General features: G+C 33.3%; 1 protein-coding gene across 2 annotated transcripts in view; it reads left to right on the top strand.

The window, feature by feature from the left end:
* Positions 1-21,222, top strand: part of LOC140441012 (cationic amino acid transporter 2-like) — a 109,209-nt gene extending 87,987 nt beyond the window's left edge. For both annotated transcript variants that reach the window (XM_072531403.1, XM_072531402.1), the window contains exons 7-12: positions 2,253-2,490; positions 9,269-9,371; positions 11,964-12,133; positions 14,742-14,905; positions 16,603-16,711; positions 20,494-21,222. In XM_072531403.1, the coding sequence (XP_072387504.1) occupies positions 2,253-2,490; positions 9,269-9,371; positions 11,964-12,133; positions 14,742-14,905; positions 16,603-16,711; positions 20,494-20,600 (891 nt within the window). In that variant the 3' untranslated portion in view covers positions 20,601-21,222. The remainder of the gene's footprint in view (positions 1-2,252; positions 2,491-9,268; positions 9,372-11,963; positions 12,134-14,741; positions 14,906-16,602; positions 16,712-20,493) is intronic.
* The last annotated feature ends 200 nt before the right edge of the window (positions 21,223-21,422 follow it).

Below are 21,422 nucleotides of genomic sequence, written 5' to 3'. Positions count from 1 at the left end.
TTATTGGTCCTTCCATCGATTGTTCTTGGGCTGGAGTGTTACGTAGAAGAGTCTGTTCTAGCCATTGTAGTTTCTTAGAGTTTTACCAGCAGCTGTGGATGAATAATTGTTTCATAGACGGCAGTTAGGTGCATGAACGCTACACCTGTCATTTCTTTCTACTTAAAACCGTCTTCAATGTATTGAATGAGGTTAAGGGTTTGACTAGAGCAGGCCTTTCCGGGTCTGAACCCTGTTTGTTGTGGACTAGAAAAATTAAGAATATATATAATAGCGCAATAAAAAGCGTGAAACTTCACACTTATACATTAACATTTAGTTAAAATACACCGCGGAGTACGACAAGGTGATAATATGTCACCCAAACTTTTTTCACTGTTGCTGGAATATATTTTTAAAAAAATTTGAATGGAAATTAACATCGATGGTAAAAAATTAAATAACTTATCGCTTTGCTGGCGATATTGTGCTGATTTCAAACAGTTATTTTAGGTTATTTTCTCACTAGCAATTTCTATCGCGGATAACGAAAATCGCGGATAAGCCGTAACTGAAAAATTTAGTTTCACCCAAAACTTTAATTTATAATTTTCAATGAGTACTTGAGTACAATGAGGCAAGATAGTATACCAACGAGCACTTCTTTTCAAGACGATCCAATTGCAACAGTTTCAGATGTTTTAGAAGGTAGGTTTATTTGACTGTTTTAGTTACTTTTTTAATAAAATAAAATTTGCAGCAGGGTCTTCATCACGTCGAGATAATTCATCCACAGCAAATTCAGACCCACTTTGTGATATGGAGTTACATCCCGAAAAGAGTTCTCCTGAACGTCAAATTCTAGTCGAAGGAGGTGTTAATCGAGTTGATTTACAAGATCCACAATTCTGGCCAAGGAATTGTGTAGATGAAGTGCTGAAAGAATTCAAAACACAGGATCTTAATTATTTAGACTTTGAATCTTTAAAAAGAAAAATAGGAAAACAAAACAGGTACTGCACTAAACCACTATTCTATAAAGTTTCAAAGAATGGTGAAAAAATCGGCGTGACTGGTTAGTTTATTCCAAAAGCACAGGCTCTTTATTTTGCTTATATTGTCGACTCTTTTTAAGTGAAAATTGCACTTTTTCCTTTTTTACTGGATTTGACAACTGGAAAAAGGCTAAAGAAAAATGTGACAGTCATGAAAGGTCAGTCGTTCATTTAGAACAGCTTAAAAATTTTATTTCAAGAAATTCATTGAGTATGAGAAACATTGATGATTCTCTGCTAGTAGAGGACTACCTTTTAGAGGAACCGACGAAAAAATTTGGTTCTACTAGCAATGGCAACTATCTTGGATTACTAGAGTTGTTGGCGGAATATGATCCCCTTTTTTTAAAGAACATATTGAAAAATATGCTTCAAAAGGCTGTGGTTCAGTATCTTATTTATCAAAAACGATTTGTTTTGAATTTTTGCAAGTGCTTTCGGACCACATATTACAAGAAATTGTAAAATAAATTCATTGTGGTAAATACTATTCAATAAGTGTTGGCTCTACGCCTGATATAACACGTACAGATCAACTGAAATTCATTATTAGTTATTGCTCGGACACTGGAACACCTGTCGAGAGGTTTATACAGTTTTTAGACAACACTGGTCGCATAGCCGAAGATATGGAAGCCTGCATTGTAAAAATTTTGTCCAACCTGAATAATAATATCGATGACTGCAGGGGACCATCGTATGACAATGCGAATAACATGTCTAACCACAAAGACACAGTTTGTGTCTTTGTGGCTTTTTTGTATTTATAATAAATTACCTAATAATAATAAAATAGTTTTAATGAATTGTTAACCTAAGGCGCATCTATATCTACTAGAGAGTGGCGGTATAGTATGACTTAGCCCCCGGCGGTCCATGAACTAAATCCGGCACTGTTGATAACAAACTACAATTTTCTTTAAAATCATATATTTTATATTATATTTATATTAGTATTGATAGATAGATCTAATACATAGATCTAATTTATAAAATAATAGATTTTCATTAATATTTCGCTATATTCCGATCGCGGATAAACGGGAGTTGACTTTATTTGTGGACGTATATGTTTAATTGGCAGCGAAAGTGTTAAAGTAGCAGAATTTTTCAGCAGAAAGGAAAATTGGTCCAGATACAATGTACGAGTACAATGTTTTCCAATAGTATTGATGAATCTATATTTATACATTAAGAAGCTGCTATTTTATATTTTAGGACAAAGACGCCCCATTTCCTTACCTATTCCATTACTACGGTTGGGAATCGATAAAATGGATAGTTACGATCGGTGCGGTCTTTGCTCTCTGCACGAGTCTCTTGGGTGCGATGTTTCCGTTACCTAGGGTTATTTATGCCATGGCCAATGATGGTATTGTCTACAAATCACTATCCAAAGTTAGTAAAAAGACGAAAACACCGATTTTTGCCACGTTGCTGTCGGGATTGTTATCAGGTAAATATAAATATAGTTGAAGTATTTTGCAGTCAATTAATTGACTCAACCTTTATTTAAAAAACTAGTTTTTCAAAAAATAAACCATGGTATAGCAAAAGAATGAAACGATAAAGAAATAATGACAGCTAAATTGAGCTGCTCAAATTATAACATATTCAAAAAGATCATTTTCTTGAAACCAGTTCCTATGGATAAACGTGGTGGTGGGATTCTTATTGCAGATCTCAAGAACTAGTGAACTATTGAGCGTACACAAAACATCAAACAATTATTTGTATTAGTACATTCTAGTAAAAAAAAATGTACATGGACCAGTCTAGATCCCTTCAACATTCCAATTTGAAGTCTATACAGTATTAAGCAAAACGATTGATATTTTATTCAATAAATATTCTAGAGCCCATAGTTGGTTCAGATCCTATCTGAAAGACCGACACCGAATAGTTAAAATAAAAAATAACTTTAAAATTTCAATGTCTAATCCGATTGCTGATAGAAGTTAAATAAGAATATAGATATTATGACTTCAATTTATTGTCATGGTCTATTTGTAGATGATTTTTTTTAGGTTATGTAATATGTTTTAGTAAAAAGTGGTCATAATACAGCTAATTGGATTATTTGACATTGTGTATGTACACAGAACAAAGACCACAATTCATTGGAAAAGATAACAGGCGAAGACGAGGCAGATTCCCACAACAAGAAATAGAAATAACAGATAGGGAAATGAGAACGGCCATAAAAGCAATCAAAAATAAGAAAGCACCGGGACCTGGAGGCATTTCATCTGAGCTTATAAAATACGGATCAAACAAATTACACCGAATGATACAATGGATATTTCAGAAAGCCATAAATGAAGAACAGCTCCCAAAAGAATGGACGGAGGCATATATGACATCTATATTTAAGAAAGGAGATAGAAAACAATGCGAAAACTACAGAGTAATAAACGTAATATCATCAATAGAAAGATTATATGGGAAGATACTGCGAGAAAAGATAAAGCAAGCGATAAAAGGCAAGATCGGGGAGGATCAGGCAGGCTACACGGAAGGAAGATCATGCATAGACCACCTATACACACTGGAACAACTCTTAAAAAAAAGCAAAAAATAGAGATATACATTTAGCATTTGTGGACCTAAGAAAGGCGTATGACTCTGTACCAAGGTCAGAACTATGGGAGGCAATGTACAAATTAGAAATACAGACGGAACTCATAGAAGCTACAAAAGCTCTGTCTAAAGATAATAAAGTGTCCATTAAATTGGGAACAAGCATCATAGGAGACTTCACCACAACAAAAGGGCTCCTGCAGGGTTGTTCCACATCTCCAACCCTATTCAAAATATACTTAGAGAAAGCCTTGACTACATGGAAAAGAAAATGCGAAGGCATGAGAGTACCGGTACGGAACGAATACCTATATACGTTAAGCTTTGCAGACGATCAAGTAGTGATTGCACAAGACCAAGACGACCTCAGCTACATGATGATAAAATTACAAGAAGAATATACCAAGGCTGGCCTAGATATTAACCTCGCGACAACAGAGTATATATCTACAAGTGAAGAAGACATACAAGATCTACAGATTGATGACAACGTAACAATCAAAGGAACGGATAAATTCAAATACTTGGGGTTTATAATCACGAAAAAGGCAACAACAGAGGAACAAATTACACAAAGATTAGGACAAACAAGAACAGCAATCCGACAACTTAATTCAGTATGGTGGGATAGACACCTAAATATGAAGACAAAAACACATATTTATAAAACATTAGTGCGAAGTATTATAACATATGGGAATGAAAATTGGATCATAGACAAGAAAAACAGCAGTAAGATAGTAGCAATAGAGATGGAATGCCTGCGAAGATGCTGCAGAGTAACAAGAATGGATAGAAGAAGTAATGACGAAATAAAGCAAAGAACATCAATACAAACAGACATACTAACATATATAGAACAAAAAAGACTAAAGTGGTATGAACATGTAAGAAGAACTAGCGACAGTAGATGGATAAAAAGAATAACCGAATGGAGCCCCATAGGAAGCAGGAAAAGAGGACGAACCCGAAGATCCTGGAGAAACGAAGTAGATGACGCCATAAGTAAGAGAGGCCTAAACGATGGAGAATGGAACAACAGAGAGAGATGGAAACGGTTGAGCGAGGGAAGGCAGTGAATACTGTAGAATCCCTGAATATATATATATATATATATATATATATATATATATATATATATATATATATATATATATATATATATATATATATATGACATTGTGTATGTGTACTGTATGTGTTGAGTAATTGCCTTATTACTCGGTAAAGTCGGCTTCATTGTCTTTACAAAGACCTTATTATACGATTGCCTTATTATATTCGAATGACTGCGGTACCTCGCATTTATATTGCAGATAATTTTAAGATATTTTCTAGAATTCATTTCAGTGTCTGATGCTTACTTGTTCATCTTTGAAAAGATATCTTCAAGATTCATCTTGTTAATAAAAATCATATTTTTACTTATTAGAATTAGCAAACATATATCATCGTGATAACTAGAATAATAAAACAATTGTAACGAATTATCCAGAAATAAAAGATTTTTACAATTTACCTAAAAAAAAAACATGTTTTGGATATATTACACTAAACAATTTTTAATTCATGATTTAACCTTTCCGCTTTTAATTATTTTATTAATGTAAATAATTTTTTATTTTATTGAAATATTTGCTATTTGATCCCATAATTGGTAAATGTCGGACGTCCAGAAAACGTCCGAATTCGAACGTCCAGGGAACGTCCGAGTACGGTCCAGAGAACGTCCATATTTAGTCCACCCACAGTACGTCCCACTTCGCACGTCCCAAGTACGTCCATTTTACGTCCAGGGACGCCCGGACCAAAAGTGGACACATATTGGACGTCGTGTTTTACTAGGGTTTGTACCTACAAAATCGGCTGATTGCACTCAGTGATAGATATAATGTGAATAGTATGGAGTTAAATGTTGGACAGTGTCACGTAGATTTTTGTCGTTGATAAAATACCATTCTCTTTGATAATTAACTTGATGGAGAAACTCTAAAAAGTAAAAATGTAGCTATACAGTTAAATAAAAAGAACAATTTGTCAGTTAATGTGTTAAAAATTAATTACATATTATTTATGTATTCATGAACCGTTACACCATAAATTAAATATGTTTGGAACCACTTTAAAAATAGCCTTGACTCGTACAAAATTTTGGGACAAGTTTTACCGCAGAACAAACTAGAAAAAACTAGTTTTCTCGATATAAAAAATACTTATTATTCGGTTAAAATTTTACTTAAAAAAAGTATTTTCCATTTTACCATTGGGGATGCTGCAGCGATGGAATCCCCATTCGTGGTTAATTTTATATTCAGCATTCATATTCAAATATTTATTTGTTACTAAATTAAAATGTAAATAGGTATATAAAAACAACTCAATCCGTATATACTATGGATGCATGTAGAATAACCACAAAATATTATAACTACTTGAGAATTATAATCAAAATAACTAGGAAAATCAGTCATGTAAGACTTGACTGTAGTAAAATTCTTTGAATTCATCTTAGCTTCCCAATTTTTAATTATTCTTTATAAGTAAAGCTCGGATTTATAGGCAACAAAAATTGAAGAAAAAGGCGCCTATATAGGCAAAGATTTTTATTAAAAAAGGCAGGAATATTAACATTTAGGCAAAATATAGCAATAAAGGAATATAACTTATTATTTATTGTACAAAGTGAATTAACGTAATATTAACTTAAGGCAGATATATTTACACATCATAATCATAACATTAGTATAAATAAACTAGTAACTAAATAACTGTAAATTAATAATTAAACATTGTAACCACTTAAAATTTTATCATTAATAGAAACAACTAAATGTTTTTCAATATTTTCGGTCTTAAAACTATGTCTTCGATCACTTAAAATTAATTTGTACATTGAAAACGAACGTTCGACATCGACAGATGTAATTGGAGCATATTTCAGAGCGGATAATAAATCTGGAATAATTTGAAATTCCTCGGAAAATGTCCCATTCAAAACTTTAGCAACATTAGATAAAAACGAAAAACCTTCATTCTTGTCGAAAACATATTTCATTTTTTTTTTAAATTAATTGACCGTTACTTCCAGGTGCCGATTTAATTTTCGTCTTTAAATTATCTATTAATTTTACCGACTGACATAAATTTATCTCTTGTTTTTCTAATAAGGTAATTGTGGTAACTATTAATTTATAATTGTCATTGATATAAGCGAGTTCTTGTTTCAATTTGGGATTTTTTAATATTTTTTTTGCTTCTCGAATGGCTTCGGAAATATCATCATCAAATTCTGACATAACTAATTCTATTTCATTGCAGTGTTCAAAGTAAAAAAAAACTGCTTCGAGCTAGGTTCCCCACCTTGTAATTACTGGTTTAGGTGGCAAAGGGACACCGGGATGTCTTTCTTTATATATTTGCACCCTCAACAGAGCCTTTACAAAAACTTTTTTCATAAAATTTATAAAATTATTTACCAACGGAAACAGATTTCTTATTTCTTCAGCAATTCTATTTACCCCGTGGGCTACACAAGTGCAATGAATTAAATTAGGATAAAAAATCTTTAAATTAACAGCAGCTTTTAACATATATTCCGCAGCATCTGAAAGCATTAAAACTATTTTATTCACTGGTATAGCGTTGGGTAAAAAGAGGTTTGTTAAACTATCTTGTATAAGTCGACTTATTGTTAAATTGTTTGTTTTTTCCAATTCTTTAACGGCAACTAAATAAGGTTTTCTCGCAAAGTTTTCGTTCAAAATTCCAATCATTAAATTAGCTATATACCTGCCGCATACATCTGTCGTTTCATCCACGATAATATACAAAAAATTGCCCTCTTACTCCCGCTTAATTTTTGAAATACATTCCACATAACATTTTTCCACAGTATGTTTTCTCAATGTACTCTCGTCCTGTAAGGATTTATTAAGATATTTTTCGAAAAAGCATTTAAAACTAGGGTTATTAACTTTATATTGTATTATATACAACGAATGTTGGATGCAATCATCATCTAGCATAAATCAAATTTAAATGCGTCTTCCTCCTTTTTTTTTTGAACTGCTTAAACTATCCCGCAGAGATATTTGGGCTAACTTAGAGGAATTTAATTTTTCCAAATTACGTTTATGAAGTGGGGTTCCACAATGCTGGTAAATAAAGTACTTTTTTCTACTTGAAATCTGAGAATTAAAAAAAAAATAATTAGAATTCTAAAACCGCTTTACAATTTAGTTATGTTGTGAGACGAGAAAAAAGAAAAATAATAAAACTTACCGATTTGCCGCATGGTTTACAAAATGCCCCATCTCCTTCTAGAGAAAGTTCCGAATAAGGTGCAATCCATAGCCTTAACTTAGATGTCATCTTTTGACACAAATGTCTAAAACGTTTTAAAACGTGTTCTCGGTATACGCAACAAAACTAAACTATTATATGATATAGCAATTTGTAACTAAACTCTGATACAGTAACCGACTGTACAACTGATAATAAACTAATAAAGCTTTGGGATTTCCAAATAGTTAACCCTCAAGTCTCGATCAGGTACATTTTCCTAGAAATCTGTTATATAAACAAACCATTGATATTTTATTATTGACCCAAAATTTTATTATAGAATGATTTAGTAATAGAATAATATCATGGGTAGTACCATGAAATTTTAAAAAAGGCACAAATAAGCGGAATTTACGAAAAAAGGCAAAAAGTGCAAAAAACAATTATAATAGACAAAATAGGCAAAAAAGGCATTTTGCCTATAATCCGAGCTTTATTTATAAGATATATTTTAGTATCAGATACCCATATAAAAAGCACGTCAAGAAAGTACCATACTTGATATCATCATCAAGAAAGTAGTTATCGTTCAAATAATCACTTTCACCCACGATTTTTAGGCCAGCCTCTTTTACGATTACATGTTGTTATTATTCTCATCTATTTTAGTTGCCAACAAATTATTGGAGTCAGGTTCATTCTTGGAAAGAAATAAAATACTCGCAGTATACCAAAGAACGAATATCTTCATTACAGGATTTAGAATCTCTACATTCTCTACAAGCGGCATCCTACAATTTTTTCATCCATTTTATTTTATATTCTATTATTTTCTTTTTGATATTTTCTAGTAGACATTCAGGTCTTCCCTTTAGTCTTCATTCCCTGTCTATCAAGTCTTGTAATGCCTTTCCTTTTCCTGAGAAATTCATTTTCACTAGAGCTTTGATTATAGTTATTAATTGCTATGGGATCATAGGTTATTGAAGACCCCTTTTTGGAATGGAATTCTGTTAATCATCTCAGTTGGTCCACCATTTATTATTTTGTTCGCTAGTTCATACGTTTTCGTTTCGAGTGGTTCGTGCATTTAATAGTACCAGACCAACTTTAAGTTTGTTTTTCTGCGTTGTAGAAGGTAAAGTGTAAGTTTTGCTTGTTGCAGGATGTCATGTGTAGGATTCATAGATTAAGATTAAGATTCTTTTAAATTTTTTTAAGAACTTTGCAAAATAGAACACAGCGTGCAAAAAATTTTACAATTTTGAATTAATTTCAATACATTCATTAAATTGACAGTGAAAATATTAAGTGGTATTCAAATATTACACACTAAATTGTGTCAATATTTACCTACGTTATTTTTGTAGGTATTATGTCAATATTGTTTGACTTGGATCAATTGATTGATATGATGTCCATTGGAACTTTAATGGCATATACGATTGTAGCAGTGTCTGTACTAATTTTGAGGTAAGTGACAGTATAAGTAAAAATATTGACAACTACACTTCAGTGTAGGATAATATATATATATATATATATATATATATATATATATATATATATATATATATATATATATGTATATATATATATATATATATATGTATATATATATATATATATGTATATATATATATTTATGTATATATATATATATATGTATGTATATATATATATAATTATCCCGTATTCTATATCCATATCCATATCCCATTTATCTGCAAAACCATTTCTCTATTTTATATCTTACCTTAAATATTTTCTCTTTTGCATCTAAACTAACATAAAGCTTTAATTTTTTTTGTTTATTAAATCTTATCTTGAAATTTCAGCAACCAATATTTTTGGCAATTTTACGAAAAAATTAATCGTATTATAATTTACATTAATATTTTTGTGAAAATCCTTTATAAAAGATATATAAATTAAAAAACCCAAACGGGCTATGTTATGAAGAAGGTTTTTTAATTTATATACCTTTTATAAAGGATTTTAACAAAAAAATTTTGTGATACATGGTATACAGCCAGCTACAGGAACTTAGTTTCCTTGTGGATTTTACGTTTATATGTACTTCTTCTTAGGGTGCCTGTCCGTTCCGAACGTTGGCGATCATTCTGGCTATGATGACTTTGTTGGTTGCTATACGGAATAGCTGTGTTGAGGTCTTTCTATACTATGCTCTTAGGTTAGTAAGCCATGATATTCTTTATCGTCCTGGGGCCCTTTTTCGTTCAATTTTACCTTATAAATTGCATTGGAATAGCTCATATATGCCTTGATTTCCCATTATATATCGCAAGTACTACAGCTTACGGCCCTTTACGATGTTCACTAAATCCGTGGTTGCGTTCGTCTCCCGTAGTACTTCTTCATTTGTGACTTTGTCTGTCCATGGTATCTTCAGGATCCTTCTGTATAACCATAGCTCAAACGCCTGAAGTTTTAATAGTTTCCGCCTTCAATGTCCACGTTTCTACTTCGTACAGAAGCACTGAGTACACGAAACATTTAAGGAGCCTTATTTTTGACTCTAAGGTGAGGTCATGGCTCATGTCGCCTTTCCGATGCGACATTTAATCTCTTGGGTATTGTCCCACGACTCATTAATTATAGTTCCCAAGCAGTTGTACTGTGAGACACGTTAAATTCTGATTTGGTTTACATACAGATTTGCTCCAGGTATGTTTTTCATGCTAATGATGGTTAGCTTTGTTTGCTGGTGTTTATATCCAATCCATATCTTTTACTTGTGTCCGTTATTTTGTTCATTAAGTTTTGCATCCCTTCTATGGTATTGTAAAACACTATTGTATCATCTGCATACCGCAAGTTATTAAGCTTGACTCCAGTTTTTGGGATGCCTTCATCAATATCTTTTAGAGGCACTTCAAAATTGTGCTCTAAGTACAGATCAGTATCAGTGGTGAAATTATGCACCCCTATCTCATTCCTATTAAGATTTTGACCTGATCTGTATATTATCCATCTATTCGGAGCACCGATGATTGATTCCAATACAGGTTAGCTATTATTTTTAGCTCTCTTCCATCAATCCCTATCCTCTTCAGCATATCCATCAATTGTTCGTGCCTGACTTTATCGAAAGCCTTCTTCTAGTCAATCAGGCACGCAAAAACATCACAGCTGACATCTCTACATTTCTGAAACAATACCTGCACTCTTCAGGTACCTGCACGTATCAACGACGTTCACAAATCCAAACTGATTGGGCTCAATTTGTTCCTCGCATTTACGGTAAATTCTTTTGTGGATGACTTTTAAAAATAGCTTCAGCAGATGGCTCATTAGGCTTATGGTCCTATAGTCTTCACAAACTTTTGCTTTTGCTTTTTTGGGCAATGGTACGAACTCCGATTTCAGCCAACCTACTGGTAGTTTTCCTGCCTGTTTCGGTATATTCCGGTATATTTCATTAAATATTTCAGTTATTTTTTTTTATTTGTTCTGCATCTAATAACTTCAGCAGTTCTGCAGGAATTTTATCAAGTCCCGGTGCTTTTCCATCCTTTATTTGTCTAACGTCTGCCGTTATTTCTTCTGGCAGGATTTAGGGACCTGAATTTTCTTCAATGATGGGTTTTTATATTGTTCTAAGGTCGTGAAAAAGTTTTTTCAAGTATTTTTCCCATACTTTCTTTTTATCTGCTTTGGTTATGGCAAGATTGCCTTCATCATCTGTTATTTTTTGGCTGTTGTATTTTCGGAACTTTCCTTCCTTCACCTTTCGATGGACATTGTAATTATCATATGGACTCTGATACTCCTCTATTTCTTGACATTGTTTTGTTTTTTGTTTCTCTTTAGCTTTTCTTATCTTTCTTCTAACGATGGTATGTATTCTCTTATATTATTGGTATGTAATTAATATTATTAGTATTATTAATTAAACATATCGTTTCAAAAACAAAAATATGATTTAAATGTCAGATGTTAGTAGTTCAGATTTCTTTCCTAGGTGGCGTAGTTACCCTACCGGACAAACAGTGTGACTTGTGGTTCTAGCCTTTTATAAAGATAGATATTTTATTTTTGCAGATATGAACCCAAGACATCGGAATATCCAGGACTAGCAATGAAAAGTGAAAAACAGGCATCGGTTGAAAACCACATGCTCAACAGTTTAAAAAATCTATTTAATCTTCATAATATTAAAGAACCCTCCAAAGAATCATCCGTTATTGTTAACTGGTGTATTGTTTTATTCAGTAAGTATGGCTTAATTATATTTATAGATGAAATTATAGCATATGGTCGAGCCATTTATTTTTCCTGCAATATTTTTCATAAATAAAAAATATAAAAAATCTTAAAACATATAATAAACAATGTATATTTTCTCTGGTTTCACTTATGGTTTAAAAAATGAACATTTTACAAACGTAACTAATTAGACAAGGCGGCAAGCTGGGGTTCTCGGGTTCGAGTTGTAGTATTTCTCTTGTTATTAAGTCAAATCCCTGAACCTGATTCAGGATTGATATTATTTTTGATTACTTTGGTTATTGCAGATTTAAGTTGCAAAAGGAGATGATTGTATAATTTTTTTACCGAATATAATACAGATTTCCTTACTAACTCAGTGGACGGGATCAGTAAATACACATCAAATGTTGAATTTCTGGTGGAGTAGTCATGATTATCATCATCATCATTAGTAGCTCGAAACCCTTTCTGGGTACTGGGTTGTTCTAGGATTTTCCGCCATTCTGGTCTGTTCCTTGCTTTGTTTTTCCAGTTGGTAATCTTAAGTGTTTTCAGATCTTGTACCACTTGTTCCATGTATCTAAGTTTGGGTCTTGCCTTTGACCTTCTTCCTACTGGTGTTTGCCTCATTATATGTTTTGGTGTTTCAGTCTCCAACATCTGTTCAACATGGCCCATCCAGCGCAGACGTCCGATCTTTATGGATGTTATGACCTCGGGTTCATTGTATGCTGCCAAAATTATATCTTCTGCGCCATGTGCTTGCGGAGATAAGAATACGGCCGAGGTCAAAAAGCCCTGCCTGTCGTAAGAGGCGACTAATGGGTAGGAATCGGGAGAGCCGTCGCTTGAGGTGTCGGGTCTGTAGAAACGCACTCGAGGCGCTTAGGCGTCACGGTCACCGGTCTACACTCCTCGTATCCGAGACGAGACTCTCGTGGGATCACTCTACTCTCATTCTAAAAGAACCAGATGGGGTTGAACGAGCTGAGCCCGAACGCACCTCTTTTGGCCTTACACCACCATGTCTCGGCACGTACCCACCTGGAGATTTAAGAGTAGTAGAAGAGAGATCCTCGGCGGCGACCTGTCTACGTGCGAGGTGGAAATTCCTCTGCCTGCGCCGCCGTCCGTGGGAGGAACGGGAGGGTGGAGCTCCGCGGTGCTTTATGCATCGCGCCACCCTCATTTTGGTGACGGACTTATAGGGGTAGTGGAGGCGCTTGCGGTCGTATGCCGAAAGGCCAGGTAGACCAAGGACCTGCCAATTTTATAATTGGAGGGGCACGAACCATAGTCATGCGTCATATGCCATATTTTCTTTCACCCCCTTATATATGTGTCTGATAGTCCATCAGTACTACAGGAAGATTTTCTTTTAATACTACTGATTGTTTGGATCAGTTCAGATTTATCAACTGGTCTTATAAAGAATGAATTCGAGGCCTTCTTTGAATTGGGAAGATAAGAAATAGGATCTTGTTGTGGCAAAATAGTTGATGTTATCTTTTACTCACATTAACGAAGTATTTATTTAGATTTTCAGAGTTTTGAAGAGAAAATGTTTGAGCTGTGTTAGTTTTATTTCGAAGATCGTTTATTATGGACCAAGTCCCTTTTGCAACTTTTTTAGAACTTCCCAGATGATTTTGATTAACTGATTTGATAAGTTTTAGATAGGTTTCTCTGTACTTGGAGATATATTCAGTGACAAAGACGTTGGTAGTAAATTTCTTGATGTACAGTAGTGAACGCATATTCTTGGCTGATATGCGGATCCTTTGGTAGTCCAGGGTTTGTGATGTTTTGACTTAATTGTTATTAAAGAAAATGTCTTATTGAAAATACAGATAAGCCTATCTAAAAGTCACTAAAATTATAGTCCACGTCCATAGAAAGTGCCACCCAGAAGCACAAATTTTGGAATTTACGAAAGTTCTGAGCGGAACAAATCTTACCTAAACATTGGATTTTAGAAGATGGTTTCTTAAGAGTGTTAAACTTGGTATTATACTGCTTCATGATCAGATAGTCGTGGATTAATAATTGTAGAGCGTACATTAAGGAGTGAGAAATCTCATCATCTGTCAGATCGTTTAGGTATTGTTTTATGGATTCATTTTTGATTATATATCTATTTTTCCTTTCAACTCTTGGGTGAAGTTGTTTAATTCATTTCTATTTTCTGCAGTTTTGTTTATTTTGCCATGTTTTCCTGGTTTTTCTGTTTTTTTTTTGAATAATTTAGGCCTTTGGTTTTTCTTATAATTTATTTAGTATTATTTTGTACTGATTTTTATATAAATTTATCATCACTAATTCCTGTCTAAAATTAACCGAGTCCATTCCGTTATTGGTCTAGGTAGGGTAATTTTCTTTCAGTATTTAAAATAAACAGCAAAAGAGAAAAAAATGAGAGAAAGATATCGTTTGTTGACAGAATAAAAAGAATTTTAGTAATCTATAAAATATGTGTTAAAATTACGAAACAATTGAAAATTTTGGCGGATGCGCTAGGAGCTCTCGATCATTTCCGTAAATAATTTTTTTTTAAATTATTTTCTTTAATAATTTTTGCTTTAATTTTTTTTTAATAATTATTATTTTCAGGTATCTTTTGTGCTCTATTCTGTGCAACTGTAGCCAATGGAAGGAATCTTGTATTTACTCAACCATTCTACATACTAGCATTTATCGTTACAATAATTGGCATGGCGGTATTGATGGTTATTATGGTACGACAACCAACGACTGACGAAAAACTATCATTTAAGGTGTGTATGTTTAATTTTTAGAAAATGTCATCGGTGTGTTCAATAAAAATGTTATCATCATTAGCGGTTTTGCGTCCACTGCTGAACATAGGCCTTCCATAATTAATTCCATTCCATCCGATTTTGAGCACCCTGAATCCAGTTGTGCTGGATGCGTTTGATGTCGTCTGATCACCTTATTAGAGGACGTCTTCGATTACGATAAGCCTCGTGTCTAGGTCTCCATTCTAAAATTTTCTTGGTCGATCTTCCATCTCTGACTCTGGCAACATGTTCTGTCCAGTTCCATTTCTTTCTTTTCAAGCACATGGGAATATCTGATCTAAAGACTTCCCTAGGTTTTCCGTAAGCTGCCCATGTTAGTCCTATTCTCCTGTTTAACTCTGCTGTTTAATTGAGTTAAAAAATGTAACTGTTGTAAACAAAAATTTCTATAACTGTAGTAACGTACTTTATACAGTGTGACCCATTTATATTGGAAACCTCTTCCTCATTCCTTGAGCCCTTGTCGGGGTGTGATGATACTCTAAATATAATTAGGTTGCTGTCTCCATTGGCTGCGATTATGTTCCATATAGACGGTTTCATGTAGGGAGTTTCCCATTAGAGTCTTTATTTGGTCTGCCCAACGTGTTGGAGATCTTTCTTTTGGTCTTCTGACTTCTACCTTTCCTTTTACTATCCATATTTCCATAGTCGATCTTACTCCTATCGAATTTTTTGAGAGTCTATGTAGCAATTGAAAAATATGGCCACTGGTCAAACGTTGCATTAGAAAACACCTCTGTAGGGCAATACCTAACACATTACATTGGGCATTGATTGTAAACACCCCTATACAATTTTCTTTTGATTTCTCCTGGTTTATTCTAGCGGTAATGCTTGCCAGAGTCTTCTATATTCTGGATTATTAATACTGAACGAAGAAGTCAGCAATAAGAATATACCACCATTTATAAGTTAATACAATACCAACTAACTAAACAAGTTTTTGGCTGGTGTCTTCTGAACAACCCACATGCGGGTTTAGTTTCGAGTAGGGGCCATAGTGTTAACTTGCGGTGAGGAAACGTTGACCATGACAAGGAGAACAGTTCAAAAGATCCGTGTGTGTCAAAGGGCGATGGAGCGTGCTATGTTGGGTGTTTCACTACGAGATAAGATCCCAAATCGCCAGCTACGACAAAGAACAGGAGTGGCTGATGCAGTAGAGAGAGTAGTAACACTAAAATGAAACTGGGTAGGTCACGTGGCTCGAATGATAGATAATAGATGGACAAAGCGGATACTGGAATGGAGACCAAGAGATTATGCCTACCGAAGCAGAGGTCGTCCACCAACACGTTGGACTGACGATCTAAAACGTTGTCATAGGAATTGGATGCAATAGGCACAAGATCGAAATAGATGGAAAATTATGAGGGAGATCTATGTCCAGCAGTGGATAAGCGAAGATTGAATGATGAGGGGCCATAGTGTTGCCGGAAAGTAAATCTTTCCTCATTTAGATATTTAGTTTTATTGTTTTATTACTTGTTATCGTAAGTTATCACACTGAAAGTTTTTACTTCATTGTAAGTTTTTTTTAACTAGTATGGTACACAACCAAACCCTGGGAACCTATTTTAAGCGTGAATTTACTAATAGAGTTTATAAAAATTTAGTATACTCCAGTGCATAATTTATATTTGTTTTAGGTACCTTTGGTTCCCTATATACCATGTATCAGTGTTGTCTTCAATTTATATTTGATGTTTGAGCTAGATCTACACACATGGATCAGATTTCTAGTATGGCTGGCCGTTGGTGAGTATTAATTAAACAAATTATATTGTAGAGTCAAATAAAACTAAAAAAACAAGTTGAATTTGTACAGAAAACAAAATAAAAATCGCTGGCAAAAGTTTTCACCACAAAGTAACAGAAAACTGTTCAAAAGGAAAAGAAAAAAAAAACAAAAAACCCAGACTAATAGAAAATAAATATGCCTAGGAAATTACCGATTCCAAAAGCTACTGAAGGGCATATGTTAACGGCGATAATAAATTATAAGTACGTCAAAAAAGAGACAAACATTCTACATAAAGCACCTTCAAGAGAAAGAGGTAATAAACAGACATAAGGAAAAGATAAAAAACACTAGAGATCCCAATTATGAAAGATAAAAGTGAAGAATGGAATAATATAGAGGCAACTATGACAAAAGCAAAACAATCAGGCAAAGAAAGAATACAAGCAAATAAACAACAATAAACAAAATTGAGTTAATGAAAAGTGTAAGAATGCATTGAGACAAAAAAATCAAAAGTAGGAAAAGACAGGAATAACACACAGGATATAATAGAAATTACGGACGGACGAAGAGAAAATAAATACACACGAAGAGAGAAAAACCAAAAATATATAAAAAAAAAAGAAACAATTGGTGAAACAATATCTCAGGCTACCAAAATCCCCAGACAATGGCTGAAATCAACCTTTGTGGCAATACCCAAAAAGTCTAAAAAAAAGTAGGATTAAATCAGCAGATGCAAACATCCAATTGATTGTAGAAGATACTGTAAGTGAGAGTGTGGATACCTAAAAATACTTAGGAACATGAATAACATTAAATGGAAACCAAACCAAAGAAATTAAGACGCCTATTGAAATAGCACGTGCATCTTTCGTTAACCTTAAAAAGTTGTCGGGATATAACATTAGGACTACGCCTAAGAATGTTTTGGTGTTACGTATTCACTACTCTTCTTTATGGCTTGGAAGCGTGGACACTAAAACAAGTCCAACTGAATAAGTTGGCCGCCTTTAAATTTTGGTGTTACAGGAAAATCCTACGAATATCATGGACTCAAAGAATGTTAACGCAGAAGTTACTAGAAGAATAGAAAATGAAGCTGAAATTTTGTTGATTATCAGAAGAAGAAAACTTAAGTACTCAGGGCATGTCATGAGAGGACCAAAATACTCATTATTCAACTTATTATGCAAGGCAAAATTCGAGGAAAGCGAAATTTTGAAGACCAAGAATATCGTGGCCTAAGAAGTTTAGGGAGTGGTTTGAATGCAGTATGCCATGATGATTTCCAACCTTCAATATAAGATTGAACTTAAAGAAGAAGGAAAAACTATTAATATCTTTGGAAGAATATTATATAAATAAAGAAATAAACCTTTTTATTAATATAAATAAAAATTATTTTATTGAAGCTTCTTTGAAATCGTTAGATCACTAGTTGGCACTTTGAATAATAGAAAAAAAATATAGTTCACACCCTACACGTTTGCTCATGATGACCAAACTTAAATTTTTAACGTTATCGGAAAAAAAATTTAAACAAAATATTTTTTTTTATAAATAAACGATATTGAGTATTTGAAAGTAATTTTTATTTCTAAACATCTTTTCTTTAGAGTAATTTTCAATATTGTCAAAAATAATATTGTTCTGAAGCTATTTTGTTGTGGCATTTTAAAGTAATTACTATTTTAATGGGGATAAGCGACAATTGAATATTTCAACTTTCAATTGTGGCTTATTCCCATTAAAATAGTAATTATGTCCAAAATAAAGGCAACTTACTCATCATCGTCATCATTCATCTTTCATCATCGTCAAACCAAATGGAAATAGTACTTTGACATTCATTGAATGAAAAATTTGACAGAAAACTAGTTGATCTAACAAATAACAGCAATGTTCACCAAAATAACAAACGAGAAAATTGTTGAGATAAGAAGAAATGCGGGAACTACAGAGGCATCAGTGTGATAGCATATATAAGCAGGTTATATGGAAAAATACTGAAAGAAAAACTGGAAAAATCTATCTCAAATAAAATCGGAGAAGATTAGGCGGGGTTCACGACAGGAAGATCTTGCATAGACCACATATATACACTCCAACAATTAATTGAAAAAAATGGCAAAAAATAGACCAGTACACATGGCATTCATAGATTTAAAAAAGGCATATGACACGGTCCCCAGAAAACAACTATGGAACACGATGAAGGAAATCGGAATAACTCAGAGGTTAATAGAACTTTACAACAACAACAAGGTAAGAGTTAAAACCGGCAATAAATACTCCAACGAATTTAAGACTACAAAAGGCTTATTGCAGGGATGCTCTACATCTCTGACACTGTTCAAGATATTCCTCTAACAAATATTAAAACCATGGAAAAGGAAATGTGAAGGGATGGGAATACCAATCCGGGACAACTTCTTGTACACATTAAGCTTTGCAGATGACCAAGTGGTAACGGCTCAAGATGAAGAAGATCTGTGCTATATGCTCCGAAAATTAGAAAAGGAATACACAAAAAATGGACTGGAAATAAATCTAGAAAAGACCGAATATTTAACAACAGAGCAAAAACCAGTGAGAAACTTGGAAATGGACGATAATAGGGAAATTAACGGCACTGACAAATTCAAATATTTAGGATTCATACTCTCAAAACATGGAACCACCGAGCAAGAGATAACCAGCAGATTAGTACAGACAAGAACATGTATTAAACAAATGAACGGGGTACTGTGTGATAGACAGATTACCAGAAATACAAAGAAGAGAATTTATAACACCTTGGTACGCAGTATAATGTCCTATGGAGCAGAGAATTGGGTAATAAATAAACGAAACAGGTCCAAAATCACAGCAACTGAAATGGAGTTCATGAGAAAAGGGTGCAGAGTGACAAAAATGGATCGCATCAGAAATGAGGAGATAAAACGAAGAATGGCAGTAGAACAAGACATACTCAGCTACATCGAAGAAAAACGTTTAATTTGGTATGGACGTGTGAGAAGAACAGATCATACAAGGTGGATAGCAAAGATTTCGGATTGGAGCCCAATAGGAAGGAGGAAAACAGGTAGACCCCGAAGATCATGGAGGGATGGAGTGGACGAGGCTATGGAAAGACGAGACCTTAGAGATGGAGAACAGCAGAACAGAAAGGACTGGAGACGTTGGCCAAAAGAAGAAAAGCGGCGACAGCTGTAAAAATCTTTATATAGATAGATAGATAGAAAATTGTTTATGCTCATTAAAATAGAAAGAAAGTTAATGACGTTGAGCCAGATAATATTACTGTGGAAGTGTGAACAGATTTAAGAGAGACAGAAAGTTGGATAAGTTGGCTAACAGGTTTATTTAATAGAATTATGGAAGTGGGGGAAATACCAGACGAATGAAGCAATAGTGTATTAGTACCTATTTGCCAAAACAAGAGAGATATACAACAATGCACAAACTACAGGGTCAATAAAATGACTTGGTCACACCATGAAAATATGAGAGGGAGTTTTTTGTGTAAGAGATAATAACTAGAAGAAAACGTTTGTTGTGTTGTGTGACAGAAAGATTCCAATCAAAGTAAATAGAGACTCCGCAAGAAGATAAAAGCAAAACGAATGATGATACTTTATTGTTGGGCAAAAATCATCGACTACTAAACGTATAGACTAATAAAATTTAATATCTGATTGTTGCATTTTAGTTCTAATCTTAGTAAGATAGTTCTCATTTTTAGTTATAATGTTAGATCCATTAATTAACATGTTTTTATTTCTATTTTCAGGCTTCGTTATCTACTTCTCCTACGGAATACGACATAGCGCAGAAGGAGCAAAAGACAAAAAGCTACGAGAAATTGCAGAGCCAGCAAAAGAAGTCACCTCGTTCTGAGAACGTCTACTGTCAGAAATTAGAAGAAAACTCAGCGAAATAAAAGTTGTTGTTTTATTCGTGCTACTCTAGAATCTGTGATAAAGAGTGCCTAGCATTTTAGTATTCCAACAGTTAGTATTTTTTGACTTTTAGGTTGTAAAAAATGAGTTACCTGTGCTAGAAGATAGAAGATAGAAGAGTAAAGGTTTCTAGGTTTGACAAAAATCTTGAATGTTTGGAAACATTTTTAATACAAATTAGTTAAAAAATTGTCAAATGTTTGATATATTCTTTTAAGTACGTTTGATTGATTTATGTCAATATTTTTGTCAAATACTAGTAAATAACTTTTAAATCAATCCTCGCATTATACTTACTATTGTTGATATTAAGAAAAAATGATATTCTAGAATAAAACCCGACATTTATAATAGCACTGCAATAAATCCAAAAAATATATCTTGATAATCTCACTGTGACTTAAAATAAGACAATAAAGAAAAAATCTATGTCTTCAGCGCTATTTTCTGGTAGCATTGTACCGTATAGCAATATATATTATTTATTAAACAATTATTGTGTATATAAAAGTTTTTTTAAGTAATGACAATAAAAGATAAAGAAAATATTTAAATATAAATTGTTTTCTTTATTTAATATCCCCTCTCTGTAGAGTAGAGTAGACTATTTATTTAACTACATAACAGATACAAATATTATTTGTAGCAAGTCAAAAAAACAATACATAGTATATAAAAAAAGGAATGTAAAACTTAACTTAAATATATATAAACACGAACACATATTAAACAGAAAAATATTTATGGCAAAGATACGGTA

The sequence above is a fragment of the Diabrotica undecimpunctata genome, chromosome 5, assembly GCF_040954645.1.
Source record: "Diabrotica undecimpunctata isolate CICGRU chromosome 5, icDiaUnde3, whole genome shotgun sequence".
Lineage (NCBI taxonomy): Eukaryota > Metazoa > Arthropoda > Insecta > Coleoptera > Chrysomelidae > Diabrotica > Diabrotica undecimpunctata.
This window is presented reverse-complemented; position numbering and strand designations above follow the sequence as displayed.